The sequence below is a fragment of the Chlamydotis macqueenii genome, chromosome 8, assembly GCF_036417535.1.
Source record: "Chlamydotis macqueenii isolate bChlMac1 chromosome 8, bChlMac1.mat, whole genome shotgun sequence".
In the NCBI taxonomy this organism is placed as follows: domain Eukaryota; kingdom Metazoa; phylum Chordata; class Aves; order Otidiformes; family Otididae; genus Chlamydotis; species Chlamydotis macqueenii.
Window position 1 is genome coordinate 9,944,519 of NC_141563.1, and position 15,490 is coordinate 9,960,008.

Genomic DNA, 15,490 nt, shown 5'->3' on the forward strand with positions numbered 1-15,490 from the left:
ACGATCAGCTATGAAATACTTCACTGCAAATATATTCAGATAAATAATTAGAATATCAGTAATAAATGATATTCTTATAACGAGAAAATGGCACAGCCCAAAAAGAACATTTCCCTAGTGACGTGAGTGCCACGTATCTTTTTGTATCCAACCTGTCTGAACCAACACTCGTCTTACCCTGACACGTTCTACCATCCACAGAGATGGTGAGGCCTGTTGGACAGGAGCAGTAGTAAGATCCCACAGCGTTATGACAGGTATGGGAACAAGGATTTCGCACAGCACACTCATCTTCATCTGGAACAAGAAAACATTTGAAAAAAAAAATCAGTGAGACTTCACAAAGCTTTACAAGCAACAAACACACCTTTCAGAAGAGGTATATGCCTGGTAGAGCCCCACAGGGCAAAACTAGATCTAGCGGTGGAGCAGCTTCACCAAAATGGTTCAGCAGCACATTCTGCACTATTATTTTTATGGACACTAAACCTACGCTAGCACGGCTCACTGGAATCCTGCTTCCATTAGCTCTGCAGCACTGGGTCACCACCATGGTCGTGAATGTTTGATACAATCTTTTCCAGAGAATCTCTTTACAACAAAACAGATGGGTTTCAGTGTTAGACTTCACACTTCCTAGATACACTTGCAAAGATTATTACATTTTCCATATTCAAGCTTTAGAACTCAGAGTTCTAAACAGACACTACTGCATGTGAAGAACTGGTTAACAATCTTATTTTCAGCTTTCCTGGTTTTTGAGCCTGGAGAAGAAAAGGCTCCCGGGAAACCTTATAGCAGCCTTCCAGTACCTGAAAGGGGCTGACAAAGAGATGGAGAGACTTTTTACCAGGGCCTCTAGGGACCCTGGTAAAGGACCAGGACAAGGGGTGGTGGTTTTAAACTAAAAGGGGGCAGACTGGAAATAAGGAATCATTTTTTTTTTACAATGAGGGTGGCAAGACACTGGCACAGGTTGCCCAGGGAAGCTGTGAATGTCCCATCCCTGGAAGTGTTCAAGGCCTGCTTGGATGTGGCTTTGAGCGACTTAGTCTAGTGGAAGGTGTCTCTGCCCAGGGCAGGGGGGTTGGAACTGGATGCTCTTTAAATGTCCCTTCCAACCCAAACCATTCTATGAGCCTATGGTTACACACTGCCCGTGTCACACCATTACCTGAACAGTAAGGCCCAGCTGAGTCCAAACCAAATCCGGCAGGGCACTGATTGCTATGATCTCCTGTATGATAAAGGAGACACATGTTGTTTGTGGATTAAAGTATGGCCATTTTTTACTTTTAAACAAATCCTTCAACATTACAAATTGCATCTCAGCTATTTATAAAAGATTCATTGTACTTGAAAACTAAACCAGAAACTTTTAAAATCCATACCTTAGTGGTTTTTCTACTTGGGCACTAAAAATCAGTTGTAGATGGTTTTTGCCGATTTGAAAAAACTTTAAACAGTTGGGAGGTTTCCCTCAGAGGGACTGCAAGTTGCAGCCCAGCCTCATATATCCTGCAAAATTCCTTCATAAAGTTTTTATTATTAGAAGAATAAAGACTATTCAGTTTCCTTCATGTAAAGGAAGGAAATAAACCCAAACTAAACAAATCACCATGTCATAGATGGTGGGAAGTCACTGCAGAACACAAGTGCCTACTATGAGCTATAATGGAAAACTCTGGTAGAGACTGCTCAATGACCACATGTATTTTGCTGCTTGAAAATTGATTCAATAAATACAAAAATTTTTAAAAAGCAGTATATTAATTGTTGGAGGAAATAAATGCAAGTTCAGTAACAGCTTGGCCAGACATGCATAGGCATAACTTGATCTAGAGACCACCTTTTATCAGACCTCATTTTAGAATGGGAAAATAAAACCCCTTCTTTGGCTTTCAAATTGTACAATGAGTTCATAGTCTGGCAGTCATTATTTTACTTCATTTAGAAAGGTGTTGAAAAGAAAGACTGAGATATGCAATCCCACAGTTTCATTTACTTTAAAACCTGATTTATTTAGTTTGTAAGATGATGTTAACCCTTACTATGTTTAAAAATTAAAAAAAAGCCCAAATGCTATTTAAAAAGATAAGAGGACATTCTACTAACCAATTATGACTTCTCAAAGGAAAACCACACTTACACAAATACATGCCCTGTTCCTTAAGATCACTTAGGTAAAAAGTTAATAAAAGCCAGCAGTCAGCAATGCCAATACACAGTACCACAGCCACTAACTTGCCGCCTCCGAGTTAGGACTCACCAGATTTAGAGACCATGCACAAGCATATGTCTACACAGCGCTGCACAACTGTGCACCATTCGTATCTGGCCTTAAAAAAAATATAGCCATAAAGTACCAGTAAACTTTTCAAGCTGCAGCTCAGCGTCATATTTTCTGTATATGTCAAATAATTCCAGAGAGGTTCAATCTCATTACTACCTTACTTACATTTATGTGGTTTTTGCTGTGAGAAGAAAATACACAATCCTTTTTCTTAATAGCTATGCAAAACCAAACTCAAATATAAAACCCCACCACCACTTGACCCCATACAGAAGTGACTAATTTCATTTTAGAAAGTGAAAGGTATGTGCAAGGAAATGGAGAAATATTTCAGTCTATATCAGTCTATGGGTGTATTAACAAGACATGTAAGTCCCAGGATCTACTATAGAGGTACCCAAGTTTCACAGCATTTCTTCTTTCAAGGCTACAACCTGTTTTTGAGAATATAGGTAATGAATTCTAGGAAGACAGGATATTATTTTTCCATTGTTTTATTTTTGTGAAAGACTAGAACAATACCTTTTGCAATGGAAGCGTGGATTTTAAAAGCCAGAGTTTCTTCCAGCGGGTTGTACTCTGTCGTAATAGAAGCAGCATGGAGTGTTTCCACCAAGAAAGGCATCTTGCCTTTAGTGTAATCGTAGGTGACAGTGTGGTTCCACGTGTAGGGAACACTAACTCCATCTACAGCGAAGAGACGAGTAGAATGGGCATACAGTTGTCCAGGGCCAGTTTGAATGTAATCTTCTGTGTAATCCTGAAACAGCAAGATTCAGGCATCAGCCACTGAGTACAGACAAAACCACTGTGGTTTTCATATTTTAAAGCGTTATGAGATGTATTCTCAGAGAGGGTTTTTTTTCTTATCAGCTGAACAAATTGTATTTCACACCACATGTGCCTTTTTTAGTCTTATTTAACTGCTGCAGCCTAACAGCACATGGTATATTTCTTTAAAGAAGAAACAGGCTGTGGTACTGAGGATCCTCATGGTGGGGGGCTACACCAGAGCATTTCCAAAAAAAAAAACCAACCTGAAAATGATCTTATTGTTCAACAACAATCTTTTGAGGTCTAAATAATTTTTGTTTGTTTTCCAAGTCATATGCTGACAACATTTGCTAAACGAACAATAGCAGAGAAAAATATTGGACATGCTACATATTGCAGTGTATCAAATTATCAAGAACTTCATGTATATTTATTGCACTATGGGATTAATATGTTAAAACATTTTCACTGGTTATCTACCACTAACTAATTGCCATCTTTATAGAAACAACTTTAAAGAATGTTCTTTCTTTACAGTAAAGCCAGTTATCTAGCACCTGGTTTTACAACAGGTTTTTGAGACCACATATTATATTTAGCAAGATGTCTTTCTTACACTAAATCAAAAAAATAGAAAAACAGTTCCTCTGAACTCCACCTTTCTGTCAGGAGTACAAGGCCAGCAGTAGATGCTATCTTAGGTAGAGCAGTAGACCATGTCTCCTAGAAACAGGCAGCGCAATTCAGTACTGAGATTATGACCTTTTGCCATACAACCACGCAAACTGTCCTCTCTAATCATTCCTGAAGAAGCTCATAGAGAAGTGCCATTCTTTGAAAAAGCAAATTCTGTAAAATGTTTCAGATTAATTGCATAATAGGACTGTTTGACAATAGTATCTCCTCGAGACAAAGTTTTGATGCTATGGCAGAGAAAAGAGCACATCATTAACAGCATCATGACAGCGTGCGTGATAAGAACACATAAAACAACCTGTGATGTAATCTGCTTCCGAATCTGTTCATCCCTTGTCTTTACAACTTTATTAGCCACAGGAATGTTTCTCTGCCAGACTATGTATAATTGTAGCTGCAAACAAACCATCAGTAATATTCAAAAATTTTTGCAAGGTGTTGTGGAATAGAAAAGCTGGTATCATCCTCAGGAAAGCCAAAAAGTCAGACAATTTAAGATGCACCTTCGTAGCTCTACTGAAAGTAACACCTGACATGCCTGCCTGTGGTAACTAGCCCAAAGACACTTCTCAGTACAATACTGCCTTCTAACATCTAAAAATCTTGAGTCACCAGTGGTACCTTCCTGATGACAACTCTTTGTTTTCAAAGGCAATGTTAACATCTGTCAGTCAAACCAGGCACAAAATAAGTTGTGTACAGTGAAACAGTTTTCAGGACTCGGTGTCACTGCTTTAGTATAGATGAGAGAGGAAGTACATATCAATGAGAAAAGAAGGTGGTATCTCAAGCAGCTTCACCTTCACGTTAACATCAGCTGCTGACGGGAGCTGCAGCACGTGGCCACTCACAACAACATCCAGCAGCAAGGCTCCATCTGAATCCAAGCCCCGGGCAATATGAGTCATTCGCAGAATCTCACCTATGAATTTTAAGAGCACATTGATTTACAAAACATCCTAACCAGCGACTCGTTAGCCACACAGTATCTGAACTGGGATCTCTTGAGCAGTTATTTTAGACTAATATTTTTATAAGGTGTACCATGCCTATGATAAAAAACATTACATCTTTCAAATTACAGCTCTAAAAGCTGTATTTAGCCTCAGAGAGCCATAGTCATTAAGAAAATATTGGCATAAGCACAAGACTCAATTCAGCAAGTTATGTGCTATTTTTTAAGAAATGTAGTATTTATCAAGTTTATTTGAAACAGAAGGAGATGGTATCACAGGTAACTAACCAGTTGCAAACTCCACTTGAGTTTCTCTCTTGAAGACCGCGTCAGTGAGCGTAAACCCATTCATTGCTTCTCCAATTTCTTTTGCGGTTGTCCAGTAAACTGGGCTGAGTATAGAAACAAGCTTTCTCATCGCTGGACCTGAAAGAAATGCAACATAACATTTGAGAGCTTTTTTCCTAACATCATGCAACCCATATCAGTAGGAGCTGAATATGAAGACTTAAAACTAGTGTAACCCTTAAGATTTAAATAAACAAAGTATTAGTATATTCAGAGGAATAATTTTACAAATACTAATGTACTAGAAGTAAATACTGAAGATTCCCTTTTCCTCTCTCTGTCTGTGAAAAGTTTAGATCCATTTCTCCAGTGACACTAATGAAGTGGTGAAAACTGACCTTGCACAGAATTCAGCCTGGCTCAAGGAAAATAAGTGATAAAAAGTGAAAAAAGCCTACCAAGGCTCCGAGGGACATTGGTAATCTTTGCTTGTATTACTCTAGTTTCAGAGTCAAGGCTGTCTGTTACTGTGGCATTCAGGAAGGCAATTCCAAATTCAATATCATTAATATTTCCAATGATGCTGCCTTTGGCACGTGAAGGCCCACCTGTGCAGGGGAGGGAAGGGAGGAAGAGCAAAAAGAAAACTGCCATCAGATGGGGGAGAGAAAGTTCAGAAATGCTGTCAAGTATTTTAAGATGTTAAGGACATTTCTGCATATTACTACATTATTTGCAAGAGTAAAGCTCACAACCTGCAATAACAGGATGCTGTGTATATGTGATCTGAGATATACGCACAATAATGTGGGAATCACCTTATGCACTCACCTCTATCTGAAAACAACAATTGTGTAACAGCATACTTCAGTGCTATGTAACAGGTTAACAAAAAAAAAAATTACCCAGTTGAAATTGCAGGGGAGATTTAAGCTAAAAAAAAATGAAATTACTTGGTCAACCGGCCAAGACATGGTAAGTACCAGTCAAATTAGGGGTGGCACAGGCGTTCACCATACCATCACTGCGTACAGGCTATAAGTTAACTCACCAGGACATGCTTGGGTATTACACCTGGATATCTGGGAGGAGTCTCCAGGACAAGGACGCCCACGATTTAATGGGGCTGGATTGCTGCACAGGCGTATTCGGGTCTGCTCACCGCCTCCACAAGACACAGAGCATTGGCTCCATGTTTGCCACTGCCCCCAGTTTCCATCCACTGAAGAAAGAAAGAATGAAGAAACAAGTTTTCATTTCAAAATGTTTCAGGCTGCATCAGTGGTGCTTTAGTGTCATTCCGTCTCGATGGAACCACTGTGATAAAGAAAAGAAACAGCTAAAAGGATGAAAAAACACCTTAATGGGCAGGTGTGCACACTTCTCCGCTCAGAAACACACCACCTTTAAAACTTGGTTTGTGTATCAGCTGTACTGGAAACAAGGAGGCTCCTCCAAGGTGATGTTTCTAACATAATGGTCGGGGATTTAGCAAAAGCTGAGTCAAGTTCTTCCCTGTCCTGTTGAAGAGGTACCACTTCATGGCTGACCAGGGAAGCTTTGTACAATGTAAACTGCCTGTGTCCCTCAGCACAACCATGTAACTCATCCCCAAGGATGGCATACAGAGATGTCTGCTGCACAGGTAATGAGCTCAGGCTGGCTTTGGGTGGCTGCCTACGCATTGCTCCATGGGGAGAAGAGCCATACAACCAACCGCTGCCCGACTCCTGCCAGCCACCCTCCCAGGAGGTTCTGTAGAGATGCCTCCTGCCAGTCTCTGCATCTGCCCCTGAAAGTATCAGGCCCCACAGAAACCGATTTTGAAACTGAAAAGCGTTGTTGCATGTATGCAGAACCATCACAAACCAGTTCATGAAGAACAGTTGTGAATGTTCAGAATGCCCTGTGTGGTGGTTTAGCCCGGATCACCACACAGTTTCTTATTCACCCTCCCCCTACCTAGTGGGACAGGGGAGAGAAATTGGGAAGAAAGGAAAACTCGTGAGTTGAGATAAAAACAGTTTACTAAAAATACTAAAAACTACAAAGCTAACAGGATATAAGGATATTAATATATACAAAATATACAAAATGAACAATGTACAATTTCTCACCACCCGATGTCCGAATGACCGACGCAGCCCATCCTGAGCAGCGATCACAGGAACAACACCGAGCAGCAAGCAAAAAAGGGGGGAGAGCAAGCTAGCAAGGTAGAGGGAATGATGCCAGCAAGCAAGAGAGAAGGAAAAGATGCCAAGGGTGCCCGAACGGATACCCGACAAGAAAAGGAATAACTGAAAATGAATGCCCCCTCCCATGGGCAACCCCCACTTATATACTGAGCATGACGTTTATGGCATGGAATACTCTCTTTGGCCAGTTTGGATCAATTATTCTGTCTGTCTTTTGCCCAGCTTCCCGCATCTGCACGTTAACGAGACCTTAACGAGACTTGGAAAGCCAGACAGTGTCCTTGGTCTCATTAACAACAACTCGTATCATCAGAATGTTTTTATCAACATTCTTCACACACAAAATCCAAAACACACCGGCTACTGAGAAGAAAATTAACTCCATCCCTGCTGAAACCAGGACACCCTGTCATACTTTTTAGTAGCCTATCACTGGAGAGCCGACCTAACTGTCTAGAGCTTTGAGTACTTTTACTCCCACAAAGAAAATATCTGAAATTGCATGGGGGTAAAACTGATGGAAGAGTACAAGAAACCAAATCAACCACAAATCCTGCAAATAAAGAACACGTTCTATCTATCCAAATACTCACAAGAGGTCAATTAGAGTTGGCTTGAACAACACACATGCAGGAGCCTGTACGGCCTCCTCTACGGCAGCAGGGCCTCAGTCACAACAGATGGTACAACAGGAACATGACTGTACACTGTGTGAACATAGTACCTGGAAATGCCTAACCTGATATGACCTTTGCCCAAAACTGGCGACAATAAGAGGAAAGTAATGATTAAAATGTTGCTTAAGACAACCATTAGCTAAAATAATAGTAATGAGGGAACTGAAAAGAAGTACAAAAGCAGGATGAAAAATTGTGCTTGGGGAGGATAAACCCAAGCAAGAGGAGGGTAAACAGGAAACAGTCAGACTGGGCTTGACACCATAACCTTCACAGACACGTGATGGAGAACTGTCTTTGCATGCCATGAGCAGCTGGTATCCAGCTAGTGGGGGCTGATGGCATGGGTTGCCACAAGCAGAGGCCCACATCTCGGGTGTACGGATGGGGCCTCATCAGGGGCTTTGTCACCAACGTGTGGGTCAGCAGGGCGTTGAATGTGGCACAGGTACACATAAAATTGGAGCAGGAGGGCATCTAAAGAGGTGTGCATACAGGAGGGATTTGATAATTTTTTAAATAAGTACATCAGAATTAATAATACCACCTTTCTGAGATGAGTTATAGAACGGTGTTTAGAAATTTGTAGGTGTTCAGTTAATTGTTCGCATTGTGGTTTATCTGATATTGATCCTGAATCTGTAAGTTCACTCATTGCCCCTCAGTTATGTATTGTCAGTAAATCAATTAACTACTTTGATTGTTGTTTAATTTGAACCATGTGAGCTGAGCATTTTTTCCTGTTCCTGGAATACATGATGAGCATTCACTAGGAGCCTCATAAACTGTACTCACTGTAAAAACCAAGTAGAATTACTAGCGTAGCAGAGATTTCCATATACCATTTCCTTTTTCTGTTTTTTAATTATTCCATATATTTTTGAGAAAATCTAACATGTGAAGGGGTAATCACAGTAAAGTGACAGAGAGTAGATTATTAGATTGTATGAAATTGTAAGTAAATACAGGAATGTTCTACATTCCTTTCATAATATGAAAATCTCCCATGTGCTACGTATACCCCAAAGTCTTCCAGGGAAATCTGCATTTAATTTCTCTGTTAGACTGGGCACTCACCAGGGCATAGTTCAGTGCTGCATCTCTGGATCTGCATGTCAGCCCCTGCACATGCCCTTCCACCGCTGGCAGGGTGAGGATTGTCACAGGTCCGGTATCGCCTCATCTGGCCTCCGTTGCACGTTCGACTACAAGTTCCCCAGCTACTCCATGGGCCCCAGTTGCCATGAACTGTAAAAGTAAGTCAGATTCTATCTGTCTTCCTCTTAACAGATATTTAAAACCAGACAGTCAAGCTAGGAAAATATTATTTGAGAGTAACTTAAATTTCTTTTCCTAAAATTAAAAAAAAAAAAATCCAGACAATTAAAGATCTAAGAAAGTAATTTTCTCCAGCATTGAGAGATTTCTTGAAGCGTATTAATCAACCACAAATGTCGTAGGAAGGTATGCAGCACATATTAACAAAGTGAGTCATTACACTCTACTGTGAGCTACAGAGAGATTCCCTTTGCAGTACTTTCTGACTGGACAGTCGTAGCTTTAGGGAGGTGCGTGAGCTCTGACAGTCCAGCAGGACCTTATGGACCAGCTGCTACTAGCTTGTGCTCCTAACAGTTACTGTTTAAAATGTCCCAGTCACGCTGACTGATGAAGAGATGCTTTCACTGTTGCCAGGCAGCTAATACCGCTTGCCTGTGTTCAGACACCCAAATTTTTGCGGGGAGTGTGTGACTTGTGGAGGGCATCCTTCCTCTCGCACATATATACAGCCCAGCAAGTGGACAATGAGACTAATGTGAAGCACTTACTTGGACAAGGATCACTGTTGCAAAAATCAATTTGGATGTCGTTTCCTTCACATCTGTGACCCCCGAACTGTGGGGCTGGGTCTGAGCAGTGGCGCGTTCTCTGCCTGCTGCCTCCTCCACAGGACACAGTGCAGGCGCTCCAGCTGCTCCACGTGGCCCACTTCCCGTCCACTGGTGAGAAAGGCATAGCAGGGTGCAGTTATGGTACAGTGTCTGTACAGTTACCGACATTAGAAATACCGAAGTCAGTGCTACATCAAGGTAAAACTGGCTGTAGGATGTTACTGACTCTCTCTGTAGACCATCTAAGCTACACAGGGGTTTCCAGGAGTGAAACTGGAGAAAAGCATGACCTGTCTTTTCAATTACCTGTAAGGCTGACCAGAATCATAGTCAGGGATCAGCTCAGTCACTCTGACATTTTTAGGTATCTGTAAGCAAGTCAAACCATATACAAGAGTAGTCCCTGAAACTACCACACTGGGCAGATGGCCAGTACAAATGCCATCCCAAAAACCCACTCTTGGCTTCTGCATCCTCCTCTGATTCCAGCTGCACTGTCTGAAGATGTAGCCATCACCACCTTTCTCACCATGCCTTCCTAACCAACCTTTGATTTACTGGCTCAGCTGTTTATAGGAGTTATAGTTCCTATTTCAAAAATGTGGCTTTTCCTATCCAGTTATAGGACTCGAGGACTCATTGAAATGTGGAAGAAAAGGATACGAGTAACAGAACCTAGGAAAATTTTTAACAATAAATGTTCAGGAAACCTGTAATTTAACTGCCAAGGATTAAATATTATCATTTTGCACAGTGGCAGGGTTAAGGAAGAAAGACAAGGATAGGAGAAGAAATCCCATGTTATGTCCATAGAGGGATGCTAAAAATAGTGACAGGGGCCAGTGAAAATAAAAGGCTTGAATGGATTTTTCTTTTTCAGGGACTACACTTTTAGAACTGGAAAACTTTCAACACAAATTAAGTAGGATTTGCAAAGAAAATGACAAGTTTGTCATTATTCTCTTTGTGTCCAACGCACCCTACCTTGGCAGCGTCTCTTGGTGCAAACCTGTATCTGTGCATCAGGCCCCGCACAGTACGATCCATCGTGCGAAGGAGGAGGGTTATTGCAGAGCCTCAGCCGTGTCTGGGTACCTTTGCCACAAGTCTCGCTGCAAGGACCCCATGGCAGCCAAGAACTCCACTCACCATCAACTGCAAAGGCAGCACAGCTATCAAGTTGTTTAAACTATACAGCTGCTTTAACTTGAAATTACAGTTCCACAGCCTAAGGCAAAAAAGCTATGTTGTTTAATATCAATAAATGAAATATCTTGAATAAGCTCTTCAAAAAACCTTCGCCTTGAGCAACAGCTGAAGTGGATCAACAATTTCCAACAGAGACATAAATTCTTTCCGTTTTGTTTTCTGAATACATCACTTCACCCGACTACAATCTTGGAACAACAGAACTGAAGGCTTGATCAAATCTGGTGTTTTCATAAGGCACCCAGCTCTGACTGTCCTGTGCTAGGCTGAAGGTCTCAGCAGAAGAAGGGGCACGCTGGCTAAAACCTGGCACACAGCTTCCGTGGCTACCAGTAAGCAGGTGCCAGAACTGATTTTGTTGTCGAGATCTAGAAAAATGACTCTCAGGCCTCTGGATGAACACTTGGCACCGTGGTGGTAGCAAATTCAGAGACAAAGGGAAAAATCAATTAAAAAAAAAATATATATAGAAGGAAATGTGCCAGTGGTGAAGGGTTTGAGTAAACTACAACCTGTCAAACATGGAAAGTACTACCAAAACAGGAAGGAAACCTGAACATTCAGCTAGTGAGGAGAAAGACATGGCTGAAAACTTAAAAAAAAAGCAGAAGAAAACATACCAATAATGTCTTCAGTTATTAACTATTATGTTTTACATGGGTTTTAATATGTTTTATTTTCATTCTAATCAGCTTTTTACAACAGATTCAGTGAGTTTTGCTCTGTGAGCACATGAGTAACAAACACCAAAAAATATCAAAATACTAAATTAATATTTTTGGGGGGAGGAAGAAAAACTGCTGAAAATTTTCCTCGCGCTTACTTTTCTAACTTCTGTATCCAAGAACTATTGCCATTCAACACATTACAAGCAATTTTAAAAGAAGAAAAAAAAAGAAAAAAAAAATCAGAGTTTAATTCTTTTATAATTTAATAATCTGAAACAAGCTGAGAGAAATTGGGTTTGGAGAAAAAAAAAAGAAAAGAAATCTATACAGAATGTCACTTTGTGCAACTAATTCTAAACCAATCTTCTCTTACCTGGGCAAGGCCTAATATTACACATGACTGAATCCACAGCACTGCCATCACAGGGCTTGCCGCCGTGCTGAGCTGGTGGGTTACTGCAGGCTCTGGTTCTGGTCCTGCTACCTTGTCCACAGCTCTTTGAACACTCTTCCCATAGGCCCCACTCTGACCAGTTGCCATCCACTAAGAAAGAGCAAACCCCACAGTTATTTAAATATATTTGTCCGGTATTTATTGAAATCTACTCTTCCTTTCCACAGAAGTCAAAATGAATTCCAGCTTCTTGGAAAAATCAACCTGTCATGGAGATCCACATGATAACCATTCACTGTTACGGCACTTAACAGAAGGCACATTAAAAGTATCAATTCGTTAAAGAAACACCTGGACAAGGCTTGTTGTAGCAGTTGCGTATGTCTGTATCCGGCCCCTCACACCTCCTCCCACCATTTGCTGGAAGAGGGTTGTTGCACTGACGGACTCGCTCCTGAACACCTTGACCACAAGTTACGCTGCAAGGTTGCCATTCAAGCCAATCCGAAAATCCACCGTGCACTGCAATGGGAAAAATGATGCTATTTGTAATGTGCTTGTGCTTATTACTCTCTAAGATTGATACAGCAAAGTGAAAAATGCACTTCATAAGCCACACTTGGGAATTCAACTAACTTCATGTCTTCATTACTGCAGAAATATCTTACTACAGTTCAGAGAATACCTCAGCTGCTCTGCAACAGTTACTGCTTAGGCTCCTAAATGCTTTCCTTTAGAGGTATAATTAAGTTACGACGTGTTCTGAGGACGGGATCTACTTCAAGACCCTTCCATTATTATTTATGTCTCTCACTCCTTTACACTCAACTGTCTCACACAGCTGGATGAGTATAATGGAACTAAATTTCACGAAACAGAAACCCACCAACATCTCAGACCAGGCTTAACATGTACCGAGTGTGTATATGGAAGATAAGATACAGTATCTTATCTGTATTTTAAGGATAAGATAAATCCTTGATAATATTTATTCTCAATTAATGCTGTAATTTACCAGTTTGATAGTCGCTCTCCTATACTTTGTGCACCTACCCTGGACAGTCAGTGGTACTCTAACAAGAACAGATCCCATCAGATTCCTCGCTACACACTCATATTCAGACGTATCGTCCTTCCGTGCTGCAACAATGCGCAAGGAGCCATTAGAGAGTACAGTCACTCTCTCATCGCTCACAACTGGATGACCTTGGCGGGACCATTTGATGGTTGGAGGAGGCTCTCCATGTGCCTGGCAGTTCAGCATTGCTGTGGCACCAGCTTCAATAACTGTCTCTACAGGTTCAATAGTAATGACGGGAGGACCTGAAAGAGAAAGGTCTCTTTAGGCAACAGCACATAGTTACATTTTTAAAATTGTACTGAATATTAAAGGTCTGGTCAGAACAAGGGCAAAAGGATCTTAAGTCAGTTTACTCTGACTGAAATGATCATTGTTGATCTTCCACTGTCAAAATGTATACAAGTTAAAATAACAATGATAGGCTGTTTTTAATATGTAGCAACATAAGGATTGAAGCCTGACTACATGAGTCGTCTTTACAGCTGAAGTGTGTTACTTTTCATCAAACCTGCGGGAAGATGCCTGCATCAAGGCCAGGTTGGATGGGCTCTGAGCAACCTGATCCAGTTCAAGATGTCCCTGCTCCTTGCAGAGGGGTTGGACTGGATGACCTTTAAGGGTCCCTTCCAACTCTAACCATTCTATGATTCTATGCTATTAACCATGTCCAGAGGCAACTGACACAAGTAACAGATCCATACTGCTCGATGCTATAATAGAAAAGGGATGTTCAGAAATTCTGCCACAAGTGAAAAAAAATTTCTAAAATATTATTCCTGCCAAAAAGAAAATATCTTCAGTGAAAGCTGAGATCCATCTCACATAACTTTCTTAATTTAAAAATTAAGAGTCTAGTTCAATGAAGATGTATAGACATCCTCTCTAGTCAACTAAGAGAAACAGGCCCTTTCAGAAGGTGATTCTAAGCTGGTTTCTAAGATGCGGCTGAATCACCCTCTACATGCTTCTCTTCTTTGACCTCAACCACTAGCTCAGACTAGACTCAGATATTAATGATGAAACATGAGATTAATCTTAACCTGCAGTGTCCAACCTCCAAAACTTAGGAGCTGCGTACACTTATACAAAGGTAGGTTATGGATCCAATCTATTGGAATTAAACTTGTCAATTTGAGTCTTACTCTGAAGTGTTAGCGTCAAACTGCGTTCCACCATACCAGCATCATTGCTAGCCACGCACTTGTAGTCACCAGCATCTTCATTCTAAGGAACAAAAAGCAAATAGTCACATGTATGTAAGGAGGGCTTCCATTTACAGCGCACATCCTGTAAGTGAATTTTCTGCAACACGTGGCATGCCCTGGATCTTAAGCAGCACACTGTTAGATTCCAGAGTATCTCAACTTTTTGCCTTTGTTAACATTAAGCTGATATTGTTAATTATTTTTATTATTCCATTTCTTATTTCCTTCAACTCCTTAACGCTGAGGATGATTTTTTTTTTTAAACTTAAACAAACTCAAGGGAGCTATTGCTTTTAACTCTATTTCAAAATGCAGAAATGAATTTAAGGGGGAAAAACATGGTCTTGCCATTCATATTAGGAATTTAGATGCTAAGAGATTTGCCCATAGAGAATGCAATTGCTTTTCAGCTGACCTGACTTTGTAGCAGCCAGGCTCTTTTAAGCCTGAAAGCAGAAGTCTCATTTAATTGGGCATGACCAGGATTTCACACACCAACAATTACTATGTAGATTCAGTCCTTCTGACAAAGAGAAGGATAGACCTCAGATTTTTTTGTCACAATAATTTGAGTCTAATTCTAGTCTGACTTAAACCAACACTTATTAAAGGTCAAAGCAAAAGTGGATTTAATATTTAGCCTCGTTATTTCAAAACAACATGATCTGGAATACCTTTATTAATCAAGTACAATGCAGAAACACATCGTAACAGACCAGTGACTTACCACAGTGCCGTAGATAGCAAGAGAGCCATTGTTAAGTTGTTGTATCCTGTTGCTAATCTGAACGCCAACTCCTTTTTTGCTCCACTGGATGGTTGGAGGTGGATCTCCTCTGACTTCACAATTCAACATAGCATTGCCACCCAAGGGCTCAATTCGGCTAGAGTGGTAATCGCCTTTGAAGACTGGAGGCTCTGAAAAAACAAGTGATGGCAGAGTCAAAATAAAATTCCCTTAATGAAATTGCTGGTAGTGATCATTCACCTTTGACTTTCTGAAGTGTGAATTTCAACCTCTTTTGATTTTTCCCATTTAGCCATGGACAAGGTATCGAGTACTAGGGGTAATGGTTTTAAAGGGAAAGAGGGTAGATTTAGATTTGCTATTAGGAAGAAATTCTTTACCATGAGAGTGGCGAAAACACTGGAACAGGTTG

At 40.8% G+C, this 15,490-nt stretch overlaps 1 protein-coding gene across 1 annotated transcript in view; it reads right to left on the reverse strand.

Moving 5' to 3' along the window:
- HMCN1 (hemicentin 1) overlaps positions 1 to 15,490 on the reverse strand; it is a 201,103-nt gene that overhangs the window by 12,484 nt on the left and 173,129 nt on the right. The window contains exons 85-99 of the mRNA XM_086753035.1: positions 15,058 to 15,248; positions 14,268 to 14,349; positions 13,098 to 13,367; positions 12,396 to 12,566; positions 12,024 to 12,194; positions 10,758 to 10,928; positions 9,711 to 9,881; positions 8,959 to 9,129; positions 6,058 to 6,228; positions 5,465 to 5,614; positions 5,007 to 5,144; positions 4,564 to 4,685; positions 2,816 to 3,053; positions 1,175 to 1,237; positions 178 to 297 (exon numbers count right to left, since the gene is read on the reverse strand). Coding sequence (XP_086609161.1) covers positions 178 to 297; positions 1,175 to 1,237; positions 2,816 to 3,053; positions 4,564 to 4,685; positions 5,007 to 5,144; positions 5,465 to 5,614; positions 6,058 to 6,228; positions 8,959 to 9,129; positions 9,711 to 9,881; positions 10,758 to 10,928; positions 12,024 to 12,194; positions 12,396 to 12,566; positions 13,098 to 13,367; positions 14,268 to 14,349; positions 15,058 to 15,248 — 2,400 coding nt within the window. The remainder of the gene's footprint in view (positions 1 to 177; positions 298 to 1,174; positions 1,238 to 2,815; positions 3,054 to 4,563; positions 4,686 to 5,006; positions 5,145 to 5,464; positions 5,615 to 6,057; positions 6,229 to 8,958; positions 9,130 to 9,710; positions 9,882 to 10,757; positions 10,929 to 12,023; positions 12,195 to 12,395; positions 12,567 to 13,097; positions 13,368 to 14,267; positions 14,350 to 15,057; positions 15,249 to 15,490) is intronic.